Below are 17,852 nucleotides of genomic sequence, written 5' to 3'. Positions count from 1 at the left end.
GCAAACTACTCCAGTATCTCTGCCAAGAAAACCCCAAATAGGGTCATGAAGAGTCAGACACAAGTGAAACAACTGAACAAGTATAGTGATCATGAAATTAATCCTCCTTAGTAGAGTAGGAAAAAAATGGAAAGGCAGCAGAGCTTGATAAATAGAACACTAGATTTCACATTAGAAAACCAGATTCAAAGCCCAGCTGGGAAATAGTGGTCCTGGCATCCTTTCCTAAATAAAGGGCTATTCCTTAAAGGTGGCTTCCAGCTCTAAGTATCTGAGGAACATAAAGAACTAATCGGAATACCAACTGACATAATCTGAAATTGGAAAGCTACTCCAAAATGAATCCAGCCCATAACCAAATTGCTAAGGGAAAACACTATTATGACAACAACCAATTAAAATAGTCCCAAAGGCTTTTCATTAAATGTTACGCTGTTCCTTGGGAATTATGATACAAAAGACTCAGGGGATAGCAAAGGGAGGCCAGTGAGGTATTGTTTTCTCACCATAAGAACTGGTAAAATCATGCTACCAAGTATAGATCTCTGAGACAACTTGCCTAATAACAATGGTGGTAGCAAATAAATTATTTCAGAGGAACATGACTTCAGGAAGGAAGGATCCTTCAGGGCCATCTAGTCCAAGCCCCCTTTCCCATTTTAAAGATATGGAACTAAGGCCCAGAGGGGTTAAGTGACTTGCCCCAAAATATATAGGTATGAATTCAAACTCATAGACTTCAAATCTATTGGTTTTTCCATTCTTCTCAGTGTCTACCTCATTTAAAATTTTTTTGCAAGATTAAATGCCCTACACCTTCTTGAATTACACTTACTCTGATGTCTCATCAGGCCACAGAAGTCAATCTTGGGTTTATAAAGCCAGGACTTATTTATTATAGCACAAGTCTGTAGCAGGACCTATCAACTTTAAAAGCCCCAACCCTAGGATGTATATCTTTCATAGGAGGATGTAATAACTGTAGCAACTTCCTTGCTCTACTAAACAAAAAAGATTGGAGTGTAGCAGTAATGGAAGCAGGGAATCTGAATGCCAATTAGTAGTGAATTTCCCAGGAGAGTTCCACTATACCTACCCCCCCATACCTATCCTACAAAAACCCCAACCATCCAACTCAGCAAATAGTATTAATCAGCACCAGTCCCCAGCTCTAAGTTCCTTGCTCCCCTCCCCCATGAATTGTCCTGTTCAACTCAAATATGAGCTCCATCAAAGTCTGCCATATTCATCTGGTTTGGGGTACCTCATTCCACCTGAAACCTGTTTTGTTTTCATCCTTCCTAACTGTTCCTCTTTATTATAAATATGTTCCTTCAATAATAATGTTTCCTTGTTTCCTAGTACTGAACTACTGGTATCCTGAATCTCGCAAATGCTAAACCTGCATTAAGTTAGAGGAATAACTTCTATCACTAGGAACATGGTTGACAAGTGATGATTTTTTTTTTAGATCACAGAAATTCAGAAAGACTCAAAAATGAACAAAGATATTGAATAAAATCAAAGACTGATCGTGCTGATGAAATCATAGTGCTTTAAAAAAACATTAATTAATAATTAATTAGCAGAAAGTAAAAGACTTTATAGCAAACCACTGTATACAAACCATGATTGTGGAAACATGCTTATTGGGTTAAAATCTAAATGATTTAATGATGTTGCCAACATTCCACTAGGGAGAAGGAGAGTTTCAAGTGACTTTAATGAACTATAATTATGACTTTTCTAAATGTAGATCTACAATACCCAGTTAGAATATTTGGGAAAGCAATACTTTGTAGAGAAAAGTACACTGATCTTAAAATGAAAAGACCTGGTTTTAATTCCTGCTCTTCCATTAAATAGCTTCCATTAAGTACTTTAGCAAAGTCACAGCTTCTCTGACTCTATTCCCTCATCAATAAAATGAGCTTTCATTGGAATAAATCTTCTATCTTTTGATACCCAGCATTTATAATAGAACATAAAAACACATTTAAAAATATTTGTTGAATTGAAATCATACATCTTTGTATATAATTACATATATATACACCATAACACATACATAAATATGTGTATTGCATGTATATGGAAATCATGGGCATGGAGTTGATAAAGAAACATGGGAACCAAAGACATTATTAAGAGAGAGTGTAAAGGTCCCTAAATGGTGTCTTCTGGACTATTATACTGAATATGCATATAGTATAAAACAGGTGAAAAGAATATATAGTAATTATTCTAGTGTTTCAATGGCTACTGTTCTTGAGTATTTAAATTCTTGGTATTGCAAATAGAAACAATTAAAAAATTCACAGAACTACAAGGACAGAGAATATAGCTAAATGACCTGATCCAAGAACCTCTTCTTCAGAAGCGGAGAGATCAAGAATGACAATATAGTGCTATAAAAAGGAAGAAAAAACCAAAGTTGCTACAACTCTTACAAAGTTCAGAAGTAAAAGAAAGAGATTTGGGGAACAGCTCAAAAGAGAAAGAAAGAAGGGAGGAAAAAGTATATCAGTTTAGAAGGGAGAACTGCTGAAATAGGCCATAATTAAGGAAAAAACAAAAGGAGATTGGGATCTATGAGGACAATCTCCTCTGTTCTCATCCTGCCACCCTCAGGGCAACTTTACTGTAAACCAAATCAGGCATGATTTTTTACTTTAAGAAGGATGCAAAGGTTGAAGATAAAGGAAAAATCAGCAAAAGAAATAAGTATAAAATAATTCATTAGGGTTCTGAGGACTGTCCAAGGATTAAAATAATAGAATGAGTTTTATGCAGATGCCCAAAAGGATAAATCTTCAACTAGGCTAGCCCTCTGGAGAAGAGATTCTTAATTTGAGATCTTTGACTATATTATTTAAAAAGTATTTCTGTTTCTATCTAATTTATTTTCTTTAAAATTCTATGTATTTTATACATTTAAAATCACTGTTCTAAGATGGGATCATAAACTTCCCTAGATTGCCAGATGAGGTCCAGAACACAAAAGAAAGTTAAGAATCTCTAGAGTCTTTTGGATTAAGATATATTCTGCAGTATTTGGACTGGTTGTTGCTCTTGGAACCAATCTGGCTTCTAGAAAAATGGTATTGGTCTGAACAAAGACAAACACAAATGTGTTGGTGATGATTTCTCAGCAATACTCTATATCAAAAGAGGTTAGGCCCTCAACTACTAAAGTAAGAGGCATGAATGGGTCTATAAACTCCTGCCAAGCAAAAATATATTCTCACTTAAGCAAACACTCTTTGGTAATGCCTACAGTATTCAACTAGAAATTATTTATTTCTATATAAGCATACTTTAACCTCTTCAACACACACACACACACACACACACACACATTCTCTCAGTCTCTGTCTCTGTCTCTCCTCTTCTCTGTGTGTGTCTCTCTCTGTCTCTTTCTCTCTCATAGGAAGCACAACAAGATTTTAAAATTTATGGTTATGAAGCAAAGGAAAGCAAATAATGCTGACAGTGCCAGAAATCCACATCATAAATCTCAGTCTACTATTGCTCTCAATTTCTATATGCTTATTTTCCTTTGCTACATTCTGAAACAAGTCTTTCCCAGTTCTTCCTAACCTTGGTTTTTTTCTCTGAGACCATGCCCCACTTATTCTGTAAATATCTTCTTTGAATATAGTTGTTTACACATTGTTCTCTCTCTTCTTGTTCCCCACATACATACTGGATCATGTCCTTCTCATGGGCAGGGGCTGCCTTTTCTCTTTCTTTGTGTCATTAGTGCTGGCAACACAGCAGGTGCTTAATGAAGCTTGTTGATTGACTCTTACTGGATAAACTATGATATAACTTGTCATTTAAATTTAAAATAACATAACAAATCAATTTATAGGAAACTTTCATTTTACTTGGTATTTCATTGTTATCTATTTGAGGCATTTTAAGTATTTAAATACTTAAATAAATTGCGTATTTAAGCACTGTGGCCAGTGTTGACAATGAAGACTCTTTAGAACTAGTGTGGAGAATATGGCCTGCCTTAATGCTTCGTTTTAGGATAGGTTAGGCCGGACCCAGCCTGTCTTCAAAGGGCACAAGGCAGGAGTCGATCAAATCTCAAGACTAAACTGACTTTATGGTAGGAAGCCTTTTTTCAGGCCTAGATTACTGTTCTATGCACACAAGTGGTTTTCCAGGATCCAAGCCACTGTTTTACTGGGATAGACTAGATTACAGTTCTATGCACATAAGTGGTTTTCCAGGATCCAAGCCACTGTTTTACTGGGATATCCTGGTAAAGCCCATTACATGTTCCTTCATATTAAAGAAAAGAAAAGGGAATCTTCTTTAAAGCAGTAAGCATTCTTTTTTCATTATAAAATCAATGCATATAAAATTTTTAAAATTACCCAGATATAGAATGAGTATGGTTATCCAATGTCCAAAAATAAGGCTAAAGACGAGAAAAGAAGAGAGATTACTTTGCACAGGATTGAGCCTTTGCAGACAGCATCACTGCGGATGATCCTAGAAGTGTGGACAATCCTGCGGCTGCGCAAAGAGCATCTGTGGTTTCCAGACAATATAATTGCATAGCTTCAATTCTGAATAGGCATAATTTAAGTTACTATGCCACTTAATTTATTAAAGTCAATTTCAACTCATATCCAAAATTACTGAAGATAAATTATTTAGTTCAGGCTAGGTTCTAAGTGGGCCCTTGCCCCAAAAATTACTGTCTTTGAGGATTTGGGGTAGATCAGCAGAAACACTCTACTAGGCTCTTAAATACCACGGACTACAAGAATCTCGGTAAGGGATGTTTACATTTTATGAAATATTTTGCACAATTTAAACAGGAATTACAAAACAGGGCTCTCAAAAGTACCTTTGAAAAAGATTTCCCAAAACAATGTTCTTTATCTCTACCAAATGGATACATTTGCTGAATGATCTATGAAGATTATTTATTAAAAGTAAATACTCAAAAGAAAGTACGTTATTACGGAGGTATTAAGATATGACAGCACTAAGAGATCACTCTATTGTAAGGCAAAATGATTTGAATGTTGTCTATACTATAGTAGTAGTAGTAACACAATGGAAAATGTGTAAACATCCCCATGCCTCATGGGAATTCACTATTCCACGAGTTCTTATGAATGTGAAGTTTAAATATAGGAATGAATTATCAGAGCTCACAATGAATGACAAACATTAGGCTGGGGAAATGTATCCCAGTTTAGAACTAATCTCAAGCTTGCCTATTTTTCTTCCTATCTGAAAGGATAGAGATCACCAATATGAATTTTTTAAATGACCTCATTTGGATTAATTTACTTTTTCATCATATCTGCAATGTATGCTCAATTTCCATGACCCTCTACCTCCCTCCACCACAGAGCCATCCACAGGGACAGTCATACCTTTGTTCTTCTTGCACGATCCATAAGTATTCTACTTTCATAATTCTGAAATTTTTTTCTGACCATAACCTTTTATCGCTCCATCTCTTCCTGTGTGCCTCATTCCTCTTAAGTTTATTCTTCATTCTCAACATGACTTCCAGTGTCCTAAAACCCTTAGAACTGTCCATCCCATTATCCCATTCTAGCTTTATTTCTTCTCTTCCCCAACTTGACTCTACAGTTAATTTAATCTTAACACTTCAAGAAAACTAGGTGATACAGGTCCAGACCTGGAGTCAAGACCTATTTTCCTTAGTTCAAATCTGGCTTCAGATACACTGTATGACCCTGGACTTAAAGTCACTTCACCTGTTTGTCCCAGTTTTATCTGGAAAACAAGTTGAAGAAATGGAAAATACTTCATTCAACACCATTGCCAAGAAAACAAGGAGATCACTATTATAAGGCAAAATAATTTCAATGTTGTCTACACTACAGTAGTAGTAGCACATTGAATAATGTGCAAACATCCCATGCCTCATGGGAATTCACTATTCCACGAGTTCTTATGAATATATCATGAAGTCAGACATGACTGAACAACAAGTACTTTGAACTGCTTTTTAATGTCTAATTCTAAGCTCCTTGTTCCATTGCTGCTCAAATCCTGTCCAATTTTGGCCTTGAACTATTCCCCCCATGCACCTCCTCCACCTTTCTCTTATGTTGCTGAACAGTGTTGGAGGAAGTCATTGAACTAAATGAGTTCACTACAAATTTATACTATTTAATCTTAACTGGGCTGATGCTGCAGGACAAAAAGTAATTTTTTTTATTCCTTTCCACTTGATTCTCTATCATACTCTCCACTAAAGCAGCCATTCCAAACTTTGCCTTCTCTCCTCAAGCTTCCCGGAATATGATCTACACTCTCAGAAGATCTCATCCCATACTGTGCTTCCTAGCTCTTAACACAGTGCTTGCCACAGAGAAGGTACTTTTAAAATGTTTGTTGATTGATTAGAGAGAAAATAAGGCTCAATCACCTGAGTTTTGTCTTCACTTCATCTCAAAACCATCTAATTCTCTCATCTTCCTTTCTAATTTCTGATAAAGAGGTCCAACATGGTCCCAGATTCTTATCCTTTCCTGTGTACTTTGATAGAATCCTCTCTCTCCTTCTAAACTTCATCAATCTCTACCAATCTATCAGTTCCTTCCCCATTACCTGAAAAAAAGATGTCTGGATCTCCCCAAACCATAAAAAACCCTCACGTGACCCCGGTAACCCCTCAGACAATCATTTTCCACTTACCTTCCTTTTTTAACCCCAACTTCTGGAGGGAGGGGGGAACTTATAGTCTCCACCCTCCCCCATTTCTTTAACCCTGCATTCTCTAACTCTATCATTCACCAGAACTGTTCTCTCCAAAGTTATCAATTGCTAAATTTGATGTCTTTTTCCCAATCTTCAACCTTCTTGACCTCTCTGTTGAATCTAACACTCGTGACCACCTTTTACTCCTGAACATTTCTCCTCCTATTTCTTTTCTATCTGACATCTTTTTCTCAGTTTCTGTTACTGTATCATTCCCCATACTATACAACCTAATTGTGGGTATATCACAGAATTTTGTCCTACATTCTCTCCCTGTTGTCCCCTCACTTTCAATTTGTCCACTAACATGAGTTCCATTTCACTTCTATAATCTAGGCCGGGGTCCTCAAACTTTTTAAATAGGGGGCCAGTTCACTGTCCCTCAGACTGTTGGAGGGCTGGACTATAGTAAAAACAAAAACTTTGTTTTGTGGGCCTTTAAATAAAGAAACTTCATATCCCTGGGTGAGGGGGATAATCGTCCTCAGCTGCCGCATCTGGCCCGCAGGCCGTAGTTTGAGGAGCCCTGATCAAGACTCTGTCCTTCACACCCTATGTGACTGATTGTAAGTCAGTTGACCACTTTTCCCTTCCATAAAATGAGAAAGTTGGACTAGGTGATTTCTAAGGTTCTCCTACCTGTTCTAACTTGTTATTTTAAGTTATAATAGAAAATTTGTCTTTGATTTTCTTCTTAAAATAAGAAAGGAAATAGGTAAAATTGGTTGTTTCAGCGAATCTCAAAGAAAGTTAACAGTACCCTAGTGACATTCTATAAATACTATAAGTGCAGTCTTTGTGTTTTGAAAATTGTGCTGCAGAATTATCCTGGAGAACTGAAGCACCAGTATTCAAAACACATTCCTTTTGTTTTCTATTACTTCTGAAACTTGACCCGACATGGGCTGTATGTATATATTGGAAAGATGCCAGCATTGTCTAATATTCAATGGCCTTCTCTGAAAGGTCGTGTTTAAATAATGTAGTTGAAAGGATCAATGCATATGTTGTATCAATTAAGAAACATTTAATTATAATTTGTTCTTTTTTAATACAGCACTTTATAATGCTTCCAGGATTCCACTAGGATAACACAGAGGCCTAACTCTCATAGGATCTCAAGTCTACTCCTCACCCCCAAGCTGGCTTTTCCCCATTAAGAAGTTGAGAGATGGGGGAGGAAAGAGGAGGGTTATCCCAAAAAGGAACTTGAAGCCAGCCTGAATTAAGAGGATTTCATCATGTTTTAAATTTAACATTGAAAGATTGAATTTAAATTTAAATTTAACATTCACCAATTTTACATTTTGCCAGCTGCACAATGCTCATAGCCATAAAGAGAATTAGAATTAAAATACCAATGGAAAGAAAAAATAGAATTCAGGAGTCTCAAATTTCTCTTCTAAAATTTCACTTTTATTAAAATTTCAAATGCCTTATCAGTCTTTTTGATGCTATTTTAACAAAACTTGCCCATCTTTCCTTCAAAAACAACTTGAAAGCTGGTAAAAACAATAACAGCAATACATGTCATCCCTTGGGCTAATTAAGGGTGTCTAGGGGGAGGGAAGAGTCACAAAAACTAGACTAGGAATCTATAGAAAAACTCCAGAGAAAACTAAAATGTATTGCTTATATTATATTACACAAGCTAGGTTAGATTATTGAATTAAAAACAGAAAAGAACTGCCCTCCCTCCCCCGGGAAACTGGGGTTAAGTAACTTGTCCAGGGTCACACAGCTAGGAAGTGTGAAATGTCTGAGGCCAGATTTGAACTCAGGTCCTCCTGAGGGCTGGTGCTCTATCCATTGTGCCACCTAGTTGCTGCAAAAGGACTTTTTTTTAAAAAAGAGTTTACAAAACAAAATATTCCATCTAGAGATTCATTCAATTCAGTGAACATCTTTTAAGCATTTAGAGTATGTGCACACAGAAGCCAATGTTATGTGCTGGGGAGATACAAAGTTTAGATCAGACACAGTTCCTGTCCTCAGAGAACTTAAAGTCTAATAAAATCAAAGACATACAAAGTTAACTATAATACACGATGCTCCTCATTTCAATATTTCAAGGATCTGTCATTTTATCAGTGTGGGAACTCATTCCTTTGTCAGAGATTGTAAGCTCTCTAGCTTCATCAGATTTGTCAGAACATATATTTCACTATCATTGCTTCCAATGCCATGATAAGGGATCCTGAAGGCTTTTTCTATAGAAAAATACACATAAAGGCAGGGTAATCAGTTACTGAGTTATGAAATAAGTCACTTCAAAAAATCCAAGGGAAAGAAGAAAAAGAGAATGGAATGGAAGGGAGGGAGGGAGGGAAGAAAGGAGGGAGAAAGGAAGGGAGGGAGGGAGGAAAAGAGGAGAGAGGGAGGAAGTGAGGGAGAAAGAGGGGAAAAAAGAAGGGAGGGATGAAGGGAGGGAGGGAGGAATAAAGAGAGGATAGAGGAGAATTTATTAGGCACATATATACATGGCTATGTGGCACACTGGATAGAGCCCTGGGTATGAAATCAGAAAGACCTAAATGCAATTCTCCCTCAGACATTTTTTAACCAATTCTTTCAGACTCAGTTTCCTCATTTGAAAATTAAGCACAACAATAGCATCTACCTCACAGAATTGTTTTGAGGATCAATTAAAGCAGCATCTAAAGAGATGCAGACTGTTATTTAAATAGTAACTAATTAATATTATCACTAGCATCATCATTATCATTGCAAAGCACTGTATTAAACGCTTGAGACATAAATAGGGCAGTCAGGAAGCACAGTGGATAAAGTAATAGGCTTGGAGTCAGAAAGACTCATCTTTCTGAGTTTAAATCTGGCCTCAGAACTTACTATCTGTGTGACCCTGGGCAGGCCCTTTAACCCATCTGCCTCATGTCTTCATCTTCGATGACCTAGAGAAGGAAATGGCAAACCCCTCCAGTACCTGTGCCAAGGAAACTCCAAATAAGATCACATAGAGTCGGATACAATTGAAAAAATGAATGAACAGGAACTAATAAAATAGCAAAATAAGATAGTCTCTGCCCTCAAGGGGCTTGCATTCTAATGGGGAAGAGGAAAGACAACGCAGATCGGAAGTTTTCAAATAAAAGTCAGATGGAAAAGTCCCAAGATCCTTAAAATCATGGCAGCAAGGCAAGTGGCAATACCTCTTCTTTAACATCATTAACATTAATTCATTTCTGTTTCTGACTGAACCACTGGTGTTGAGAACCATGAAAGATTATTATCAACAAATTTGAAGGATGTGAGATATATGAATTTTGGACATGGGCCAGCTTTCAAGGAGGAATAAGAGGTTTGACAGGAAAAGTGGGAAAAGGAGGATATTTGAGGCACCAGGGACTTCATGTTTATTGACAGGGAATAGTTCAATTTAGTTAGCTGGAATGCAATACACATAGAAAGAAACAGTATTAAACCAAGCTGAAAAAGCAGGATGATAAAAGACTGCGGAGGGTCTCTAATCCCGGGCAAAAGAATATGGAATTGTTTACATCAACAATAAGAATTCCATGTATTAGGAAAAATATTTGAGCAGCTCTAAAAAAAAGCATAGAGAAGAGAATAGAAAACTTTAAAAATGGATCAAGATTCTTCTCCATCACCTCCAGAGTACAACAATCTTCATCAGGTGAAGAAAGTTCACACACACACACACACACACACACACACACACACACACACACACGCACGCATAAATATCTATGTATATGAGACAGATTTATAAAAAGATTTACGTGTTTTATCTCATTTGATCTTCACAATCACAATATTTGGTAGACTTCCCAAGTGACATACTCCAAGTGTATTTCTGTTTTATAGAGGCACAGACAATGTTCAATGAGTTCTCCATGGTCACATGGCTAAGATGAGGGGTGAATTTCAAAATCACATATTTCTAGACTCCAAACACAAAGCCGAGCTCTTTCTATTACTTTAAAATAATTATTATATCATTATAGCATATGGAGCTGTAAGGGAATTTAGAGTTCCCTAAGGTGGACAGAGGACTAAATGTAGAGTCAATAGACCCAAGTGTGGTGAATACTATCATTTACTTTTATTTATGGGACATTGGATAAATCCTTTATTATAAGCTTCATTTGTAAAATGAGGGGATTGCACTAGATCCCTAAAGTCCCTTCTATGTTTGCTTGCAAATAAAGACACTGAAGTATATTAATTAATTTTAAAAGATTCCATCTTTAAGCTTTACCTCAAAATGATTATTTCCCATTTCCAATGGTAAAATCAAAACCTTAGAAAAACACTTCACAACTGATGTTAAGCTTTTGCCTCCAAATATGGAAAAATTCCACAAAAATGACAATAAACCTATCGTTTTAAGCAACTATAATTTTCAAGGTCAAATCTTAGAGTATTGACCCAGATGAGACAGAAACAGTTTTAATAAACAAAACATTTCAATCCCTCGTCCTTCATAAAAAGGAAAAGAAAAAAATGCTGAAATTGTGTAATGTACAGATATAGCATATGCGCATACCAGCTGTTAAAATAGGATAATACCATTTGCTCTCTAAACTGCTTTACAGAAATGTCTTGAAGATTAATGAGATAATGAACCTGGTTCTTTTAAGTGAGGAAACTACTTGCTGTATGTAATTTGGACACTTTAGGGTGCATCAAATCCATCAAGGTACTAGGATATTATTAATGTACTAAGACAAAAATGAAAGCCCAGAAAGTTTTATATATTCCTAATTATTTTCAAAAATGTTACAAATGAATTGCTTTCTAATTACTTATGTAGAAATGAATTTTAATTCCTGAAAGAAAAAGAAAAGCCTAAGGAGTGAATTGTGAATAAAAAAAAAAATTCAAACCTATTATATGAAGCACAGTACATAAGTTATCAAACATACAAAAATGAAAAGCAATATTCTGAAAGAACTTTATAATCTATCAGAGAAAAGAAAACACTTGTTTGTATAAGTGTGTATATATATATATATATATATATATATATATATATATATATATATATATATATACATATATATTATATTGAGAACATAGAAAAGTCAAAAAGTTAAGGAAGAGGAAACAGGAATGAGCAGGTGCATTGGAAAAAGAGTAACATTGAACTTAGTACTTTATGTAAGGCAATGATTGCAATAGGAAGATGTTAGAGGATGTATACGTTTCAGGTACCCAGGTCATGTCAGGAAAAGTGCTTCGAGGAGAGACCAAAAGATCAGGAAATTAACTCAGTGTGGATGGCAGAGAGTATGTGAAGGCATGATGTAAGCAATATGAAATAGACTAGGAAGGCAGGATAGCCTATCTTCACCTGTCCTATTTACCTGTCTAATGTCCTAATACACATGGAAACTAGGATCCTGAGACGTTAATAGGAGACTTGCCCAAAACCACATAGGTACTAAGGGACAAAGTTGGCATCCAAATCCAAGATTCCTCTGGCTCCAAGTCCAGCATTCTTTCTATGGAGGGGCTCACAAAGGGAAAGAAAATAAAAGAAAAAAGGAAAGAGCCTTGAAAATTACTCTGACTTAGAGGGCAAAGGGACCACTAAGAAGAAAAAGTGAAAGAGATGGAGACAGAGCAAAGTGAGGAGGAGAGAAAGGAAAAAAAATTACAGAAGAGATTACAAAATTGAATTATCTGGTCAGCAGTGACAGCTGGTCAGCTTCAGAAGGACAAGAATGAGGAGGACTGGAAGGCAAAGGAGCTTTGAGAATAAAGACTTTTACTTCCATTACAAGAATATATAGAGAAAATATTTTTGTTATAAAGGTAATTTTACTCATAGGAGAAGGAACCAGATGCATCTGAATGATAACATTCTTTAATTACTTCAAAAAATTTCAGTTTATCATTATTATCAGAGATGGTCCCAAAATATGCTCTTTACTGGGTTCTCAAAGATACTTCAGCAAAACAAAATGTCTGGTCTTAACCCAACTGGGAAGTGTTTTAGGACAAGGGGAAAAAGGGGAAAAAGACCTTGTGCCTTCCATCTGAGGACTAGCCTAGCTAAGTTAAGAACGGGTTCATTAACAAAAATCTATTTATTGGCTAGATTTTTTCTCCAGGAACAGGTCTTAAAGCAAAACCAAACTGATTCTAATTGGGCACCAATAGATCTTAGGTCAAGCCCCATTTGGTCACTGTTGGGGTCCTGATTGCTCAGATTGCAATATGGGGTAAACAGCAGTCATTTCTATTTTAACCAGAAAAATCTCATCTTCTCTTCCTAGATTCATTCATTTATTTAGATTTTTCTTGGGAGACAAGGGGGGAAGAGGGAGAAAAGGGGAGGACTAGGTGAAAGAGGAGATTCTATACCTCAATTGTCTCCTAGCCTTAATCACTGAACAGGCCCATCCTCAGTCAAACTGAGACTTGTTGAAAACCTGAGCTTAAAAGGGCCAAGGTCTCCCACTGTATCCAGGGCCATCTCTAGTCATTTGGATCTATTTCTTCTGGCCACTGGACCCAGATGGCTCTGGATGGGAAAATGAGGCAGGTAATCTTGTATAGTCCTCCCTCACTTAAATCCAAATCACTTGCATGTCACAGCACCACCTCCCTGATGTCATGGTCCCCTTCAAAAATGAAGGACAAACAACAACCTTAGATAAGAGATAATGGATTGTTCTGATCATAAACAACCCACATAAAACAGTCTGCTGAGTCATAGAGGGGTTTCAACTTGCCTTGATAGAGATATCTTAGCATTTAGTGATAAAAGTAATGGAAGGGAACATACAATAAGACAATGAGGCCAGGAAAGGTTAAATGCCTTAAATGAGATCACATAGGCAGTAGTTATCAAAGCTAGAATTCCAATCAAATACTCTAATTCTAAAACTAGTGATCATTCCACTACATCACAGGAATCCCCCACACAGAAGAAATCAAAGGTCTTATCAAATAATGAAGTGGAGATCACATTAAAAAAAAAAAATTTAGTCTCTTCTACCATAAGACTTCAGTGTTTGCCTCCTTTGATGACAACCGGGAACTAAAAAACAGACAAATGACAACAGAGCTAAAACAACGGAGTCTAAAACTTACTAGCTTTTGGATTCTCTGAAAAATTATGATTGGTTTTAAACTCATAAATTTCAAAAAAATCTTTCAGGTAGAAGTTTCCAAAAAGTGAACAGAATTTCTTTTGAACTGATTAAAAAGAGATATTAGCAACAATTTGTAATAATTGTTTATCATATACATGACTAAAGTTGGCTTCCAAATATACTCTAGGTTTTCCTACTACAATGGTAGTAGGGAATATTAATACTACCTGTGTGTCCATTTTAAAATATTTAACTCAAGAATGCAAACCCACTTTCCTCCTTCATCCCAGCTTCACTCTATGCCTGAGAATTATATTATTTGAGAGTTAGAAAAGCTATTGCATTGCAACTATTAGTGATTCACAATGCTGCATGTGTACCTGCTGCCTTATTAGGAAATTTCATCATGTAATACTTCCTACTAGCTAATCTTCTCTGCTTCCCTGTCTACCACTGGATTGATGTGAACATTTCATTATTCATTTCTGATTGCTTCCTCAGCACAGCACTTTCCTTTAGTTGAAATTACTGGAAGAGAAGCCTTCATCCTAACCTCTATTTAACTTTTACATGAGTCTCACACAAAATTACTCAAAGATATTCAAAGCCTTCTTTCATTACTAGGCCTGTCTAACATATGGCCTTCACCCACTACAGATTTTCAGATGTGTGAAGCATGATTTCATTAGTTTTGGATCCTTTCTCATTACAGGAGAAAACGAATATTCATGTTTATAAAGATCAAACCTGCCATCTTTAGAAATATCCCTTAACTGAGAGATAGTTTTTATAAATGATAACTGGTACAAGTGTATTCAAACATATTTTACATGTTAAGCTTTTTGGTTTTCTAAAAAAAAAAAAAAAGTGCCGTTAATCTAACCTTTCTTAGGTTTGTCAAAAACAGTAGCAACTACCAACCTCAAAGGGAAGCTGCAAAAATTAATGACTAATACTTCACTTGTTCTAATGTACATTTAATATAAAGATATCATACAGTATTCTCATTATGTAATGATTTATAATAAAAATTTGCCAAAGAGATTTTTTTAAGTATGAAATATATTCCCAAAATACTTGCATTAATGAAATCCTTCCAGAAAGACATGAGAAATCTATCTGCTACATAAGCTACAGGAAAAGTGGCAAAAGAAGAAACAGAATAACTGCAAAGAGTAAAAAAGAGAACATGGCTCTTTCCTGGGGAGCAATCACCATATTTCCAATGGCTGCCATGGTGGCCTGGGGGAAAAAGAAGATAATGTCTCTTTTGCCCCTTACAAGCAAAGCACTTTCAAAGAACCACAGAGAAGTAGATGGAGAAAATCAGAATGCTGTAAATTACTATGAAGACAGTAAGGTTACACCTTCAAGAGACGGAGAAGGTCATTTACTCCCATTCCCCTCAGTACTGAGAGATCAAAGGTGGCTAGAATAAGTCATGAACCTACATACTACCAAAGTTAATACCAGAGAAAGGGAGAAGTCTACTCTTATCAGAAAACAAAGAATCTACTTCCTCAATGACTTATTATTCTCAAGTTGCACATAGTTTTTGTTGTTTTTTGCAATTGAAAAATTTCCCATTTGAAAAACTGTGCCGCACAAAGAAAATGCACTTAATAGACAACTAGATGAAGACAACACAAACAGATAGATGTTGAATAGCAGATCTTTGGTGTAGATGCTTTAAAATAAATGAGAAACTTACTGTTGATGTGGTCAATGTAGTAGACACCAATCTGGTGGTCAAAGGCTGCTTCCCACCCCCATGGCAGTTCATCTCCAACACAATCCGCAAATGAGAGGGGTTTGGTTAACCTAAAATAAAACCAAAACAGTTAAGTCAGTGAGAATTATTCCCTCTATAAATGGAACAGAATGGAGTAAGCATTTATTAAGCACTCACTATGTGATAGACAATGTTTGAATACTTTAACAAATATGATCTTATTTGATTCTCATAATAACACACTGAGGGAGGTGTTATTATTGTCTCTTATTTTATAGCTGAGGAAGCTGAGGCTGAAGCTAATAAGTATTTAAGATTGGATTTGAATTTAGTTCTTCTTGACTACAGGACGAGTGCTCTATCCAATACTAAATCATCCAATCTATCAAAACAATTGAAAAGATATTTAAATAGGTTAGATTTAAAATCAAGTTAATGCATTTCAACAAAATTCTCTTAGGTTTTTATTATGAGGCAGGTAACTATGTTAGTGACTTGAGATACAAAGATGAAAAAGTATAGAACTTTAGGGTTTGGGGGAAAAGGAGAGAACACTTGGGAGAAAATAGTTGAAGTCAGGAAACAATTCATGGAGAAAGCAAAGCTTGAGATGAAACTTGGCACAAGATTTTAAAAAACAAAGATGAGGGAAAAAATGTATTGCAAATATGTAGGACAGCTTGAATGAAGCACAGGGGCAGACGATGTGATCTCAAGATCGAGGAACGGTTCAATTTAGCCAGAACAAGAAAAAGGAGAATGAGGAAAAACAAGTCAGGACTAGGAGAAGGACCTAAATGTCAGGCTAAAAAGTCTTTATTCTAAGAGTAAAAGGTGCCAACTGAAGAATTTCAATCACTAGGTAATATTGTTCAAATCTGAACATTTATATTATTTTGGCAACTAAATAAATGATTAGATGTGAGAACAGAGATTAATTGGGAAGCTATTACCACAGTCCAAAGAAGAGGTAATGAGATCATCTAATAGGAGGTAGAAAAAGTGGGAGAAATGTGGCAGTAAACTCAAAAGAGCTCTGCAACTAATTGGATGTGGCAAGGGAAGCAAAGGGAGATCACAGAAAATTCCCAAATTTCAAACGGTAGAGACTGGAAGGATAGTCATATACACCAACCACAAAATGAAATAGAAACGAGCAGAACCATGAGAACATTGTATACAATATCAGCAATATTAATTTAAGAACAACTTTGAGCAACGAAGTCATTTTGATTATTATACGTACCCAAATTAACTATAAAGGTCATATGAAGAAAGATGCTATCCAGAAAAAGAACTAATAGAAGTATGCCTAGAATAATTTTACATATCTATCTGAGTCTATCTGTATCTAATGGTAGCCATCTCTGGGGAAGGGAAGAAGAAAAAAAAATTTACATTATAACTATTATAGATTTGAAAGAAAAAGTAAGTTGTATATAGCACATTTGCAGTTTCACATGCAAACATCTTTTTTAAATTATATTATGTTATAGAAATGCTTGTTTTATTCCAATAAATTTTAAAAATTAAAATTAAATTTAAAAAAAAGAAAAAAGTAGGGAAACTTAAAGCAAGATTTAGAAGAACCGATTAAGAGTTTTGTTTTCAGACACATTGAGTGTGAGGTGATAGTCACTCACTCAGAAAAGTTCTATATGGCAATGAAAATGATAATAGCTATTATTAGAATGAGCATTTCTATAGTACTTAAAGGTTTTCAAAGTCATTGGCAAATATTGCCTCATTTTGCCCTTACAACAACCCAGAAAGGTGGATACCATTATAATCCCTATTTAGATAGAGGTTTGCCAAGAGCCACAGAACTAGTATCTTAGCCATACTTGAACTCATGACAGAAGAGACATATTCCATACTGTGTTTGAATGAAAAGAGAAAGATACATTGATTATGCTGGGTTGTATAATGAGCTATGTGTAGTCCTGAGCAAAGTGCTTAATTTCTCTAGGCCTGTTTATCTATCTGGAAAATGAGTGGATGGGACCACATGATAACCAAATACCTTAAGGTCTTAAAAGGTCTGATTATGATTCTATTTAGATGTAATTTAGGATTAATTTTGCATTAATTTTATGAACAACAAAAAAAGTACTCTTATAATAGCTCCGGTTAATCTAGGCTACCTAAACAGAAAAAGAAATTATTACTCCCCATAAAGAGCCTGACACTTCAAATGGACCCCAGAATTAGCACATTCATTCACAGGCTTTCAAAACTATTTTTAGTCATCAATACAGCTCATTTAT

The 17,852-nt window shown here is 35.7% G+C and overlaps 1 protein-coding gene across 1 annotated transcript in view; it reads right to left on the bottom strand.

The window, feature by feature from the left end:
- Positions 1-17,852, bottom strand: part of WWC2 (WW and C2 domain containing 2) — a 234,819-nt gene that overhangs the window by 117,234 nt on the left and 99,733 nt on the right. Inside the window, exon 2 of the mRNA XM_051966292.1 lies at positions 15,565-15,674. Within this exon, the coding sequence (XP_051822252.1) occupies positions 15,565-15,674 (110 nt within the window). The remainder of the gene's footprint in view (positions 1-15,564; positions 15,675-17,852) is intronic.

Source organism: Antechinus flavipes, chromosome 6 (genome assembly GCF_016432865.1).
Source record: "Antechinus flavipes isolate AdamAnt ecotype Samford, QLD, Australia chromosome 6, AdamAnt_v2, whole genome shotgun sequence".
In the NCBI taxonomy this organism is placed as follows: Eukaryota; Metazoa; Chordata; class Mammalia; order Dasyuromorphia; family Dasyuridae; genus Antechinus; species Antechinus flavipes.
The sequence above is the reverse complement of the archived record's forward strand: the minus strand, read 5'-3'. Positions and strand labels throughout refer to the sequence as shown.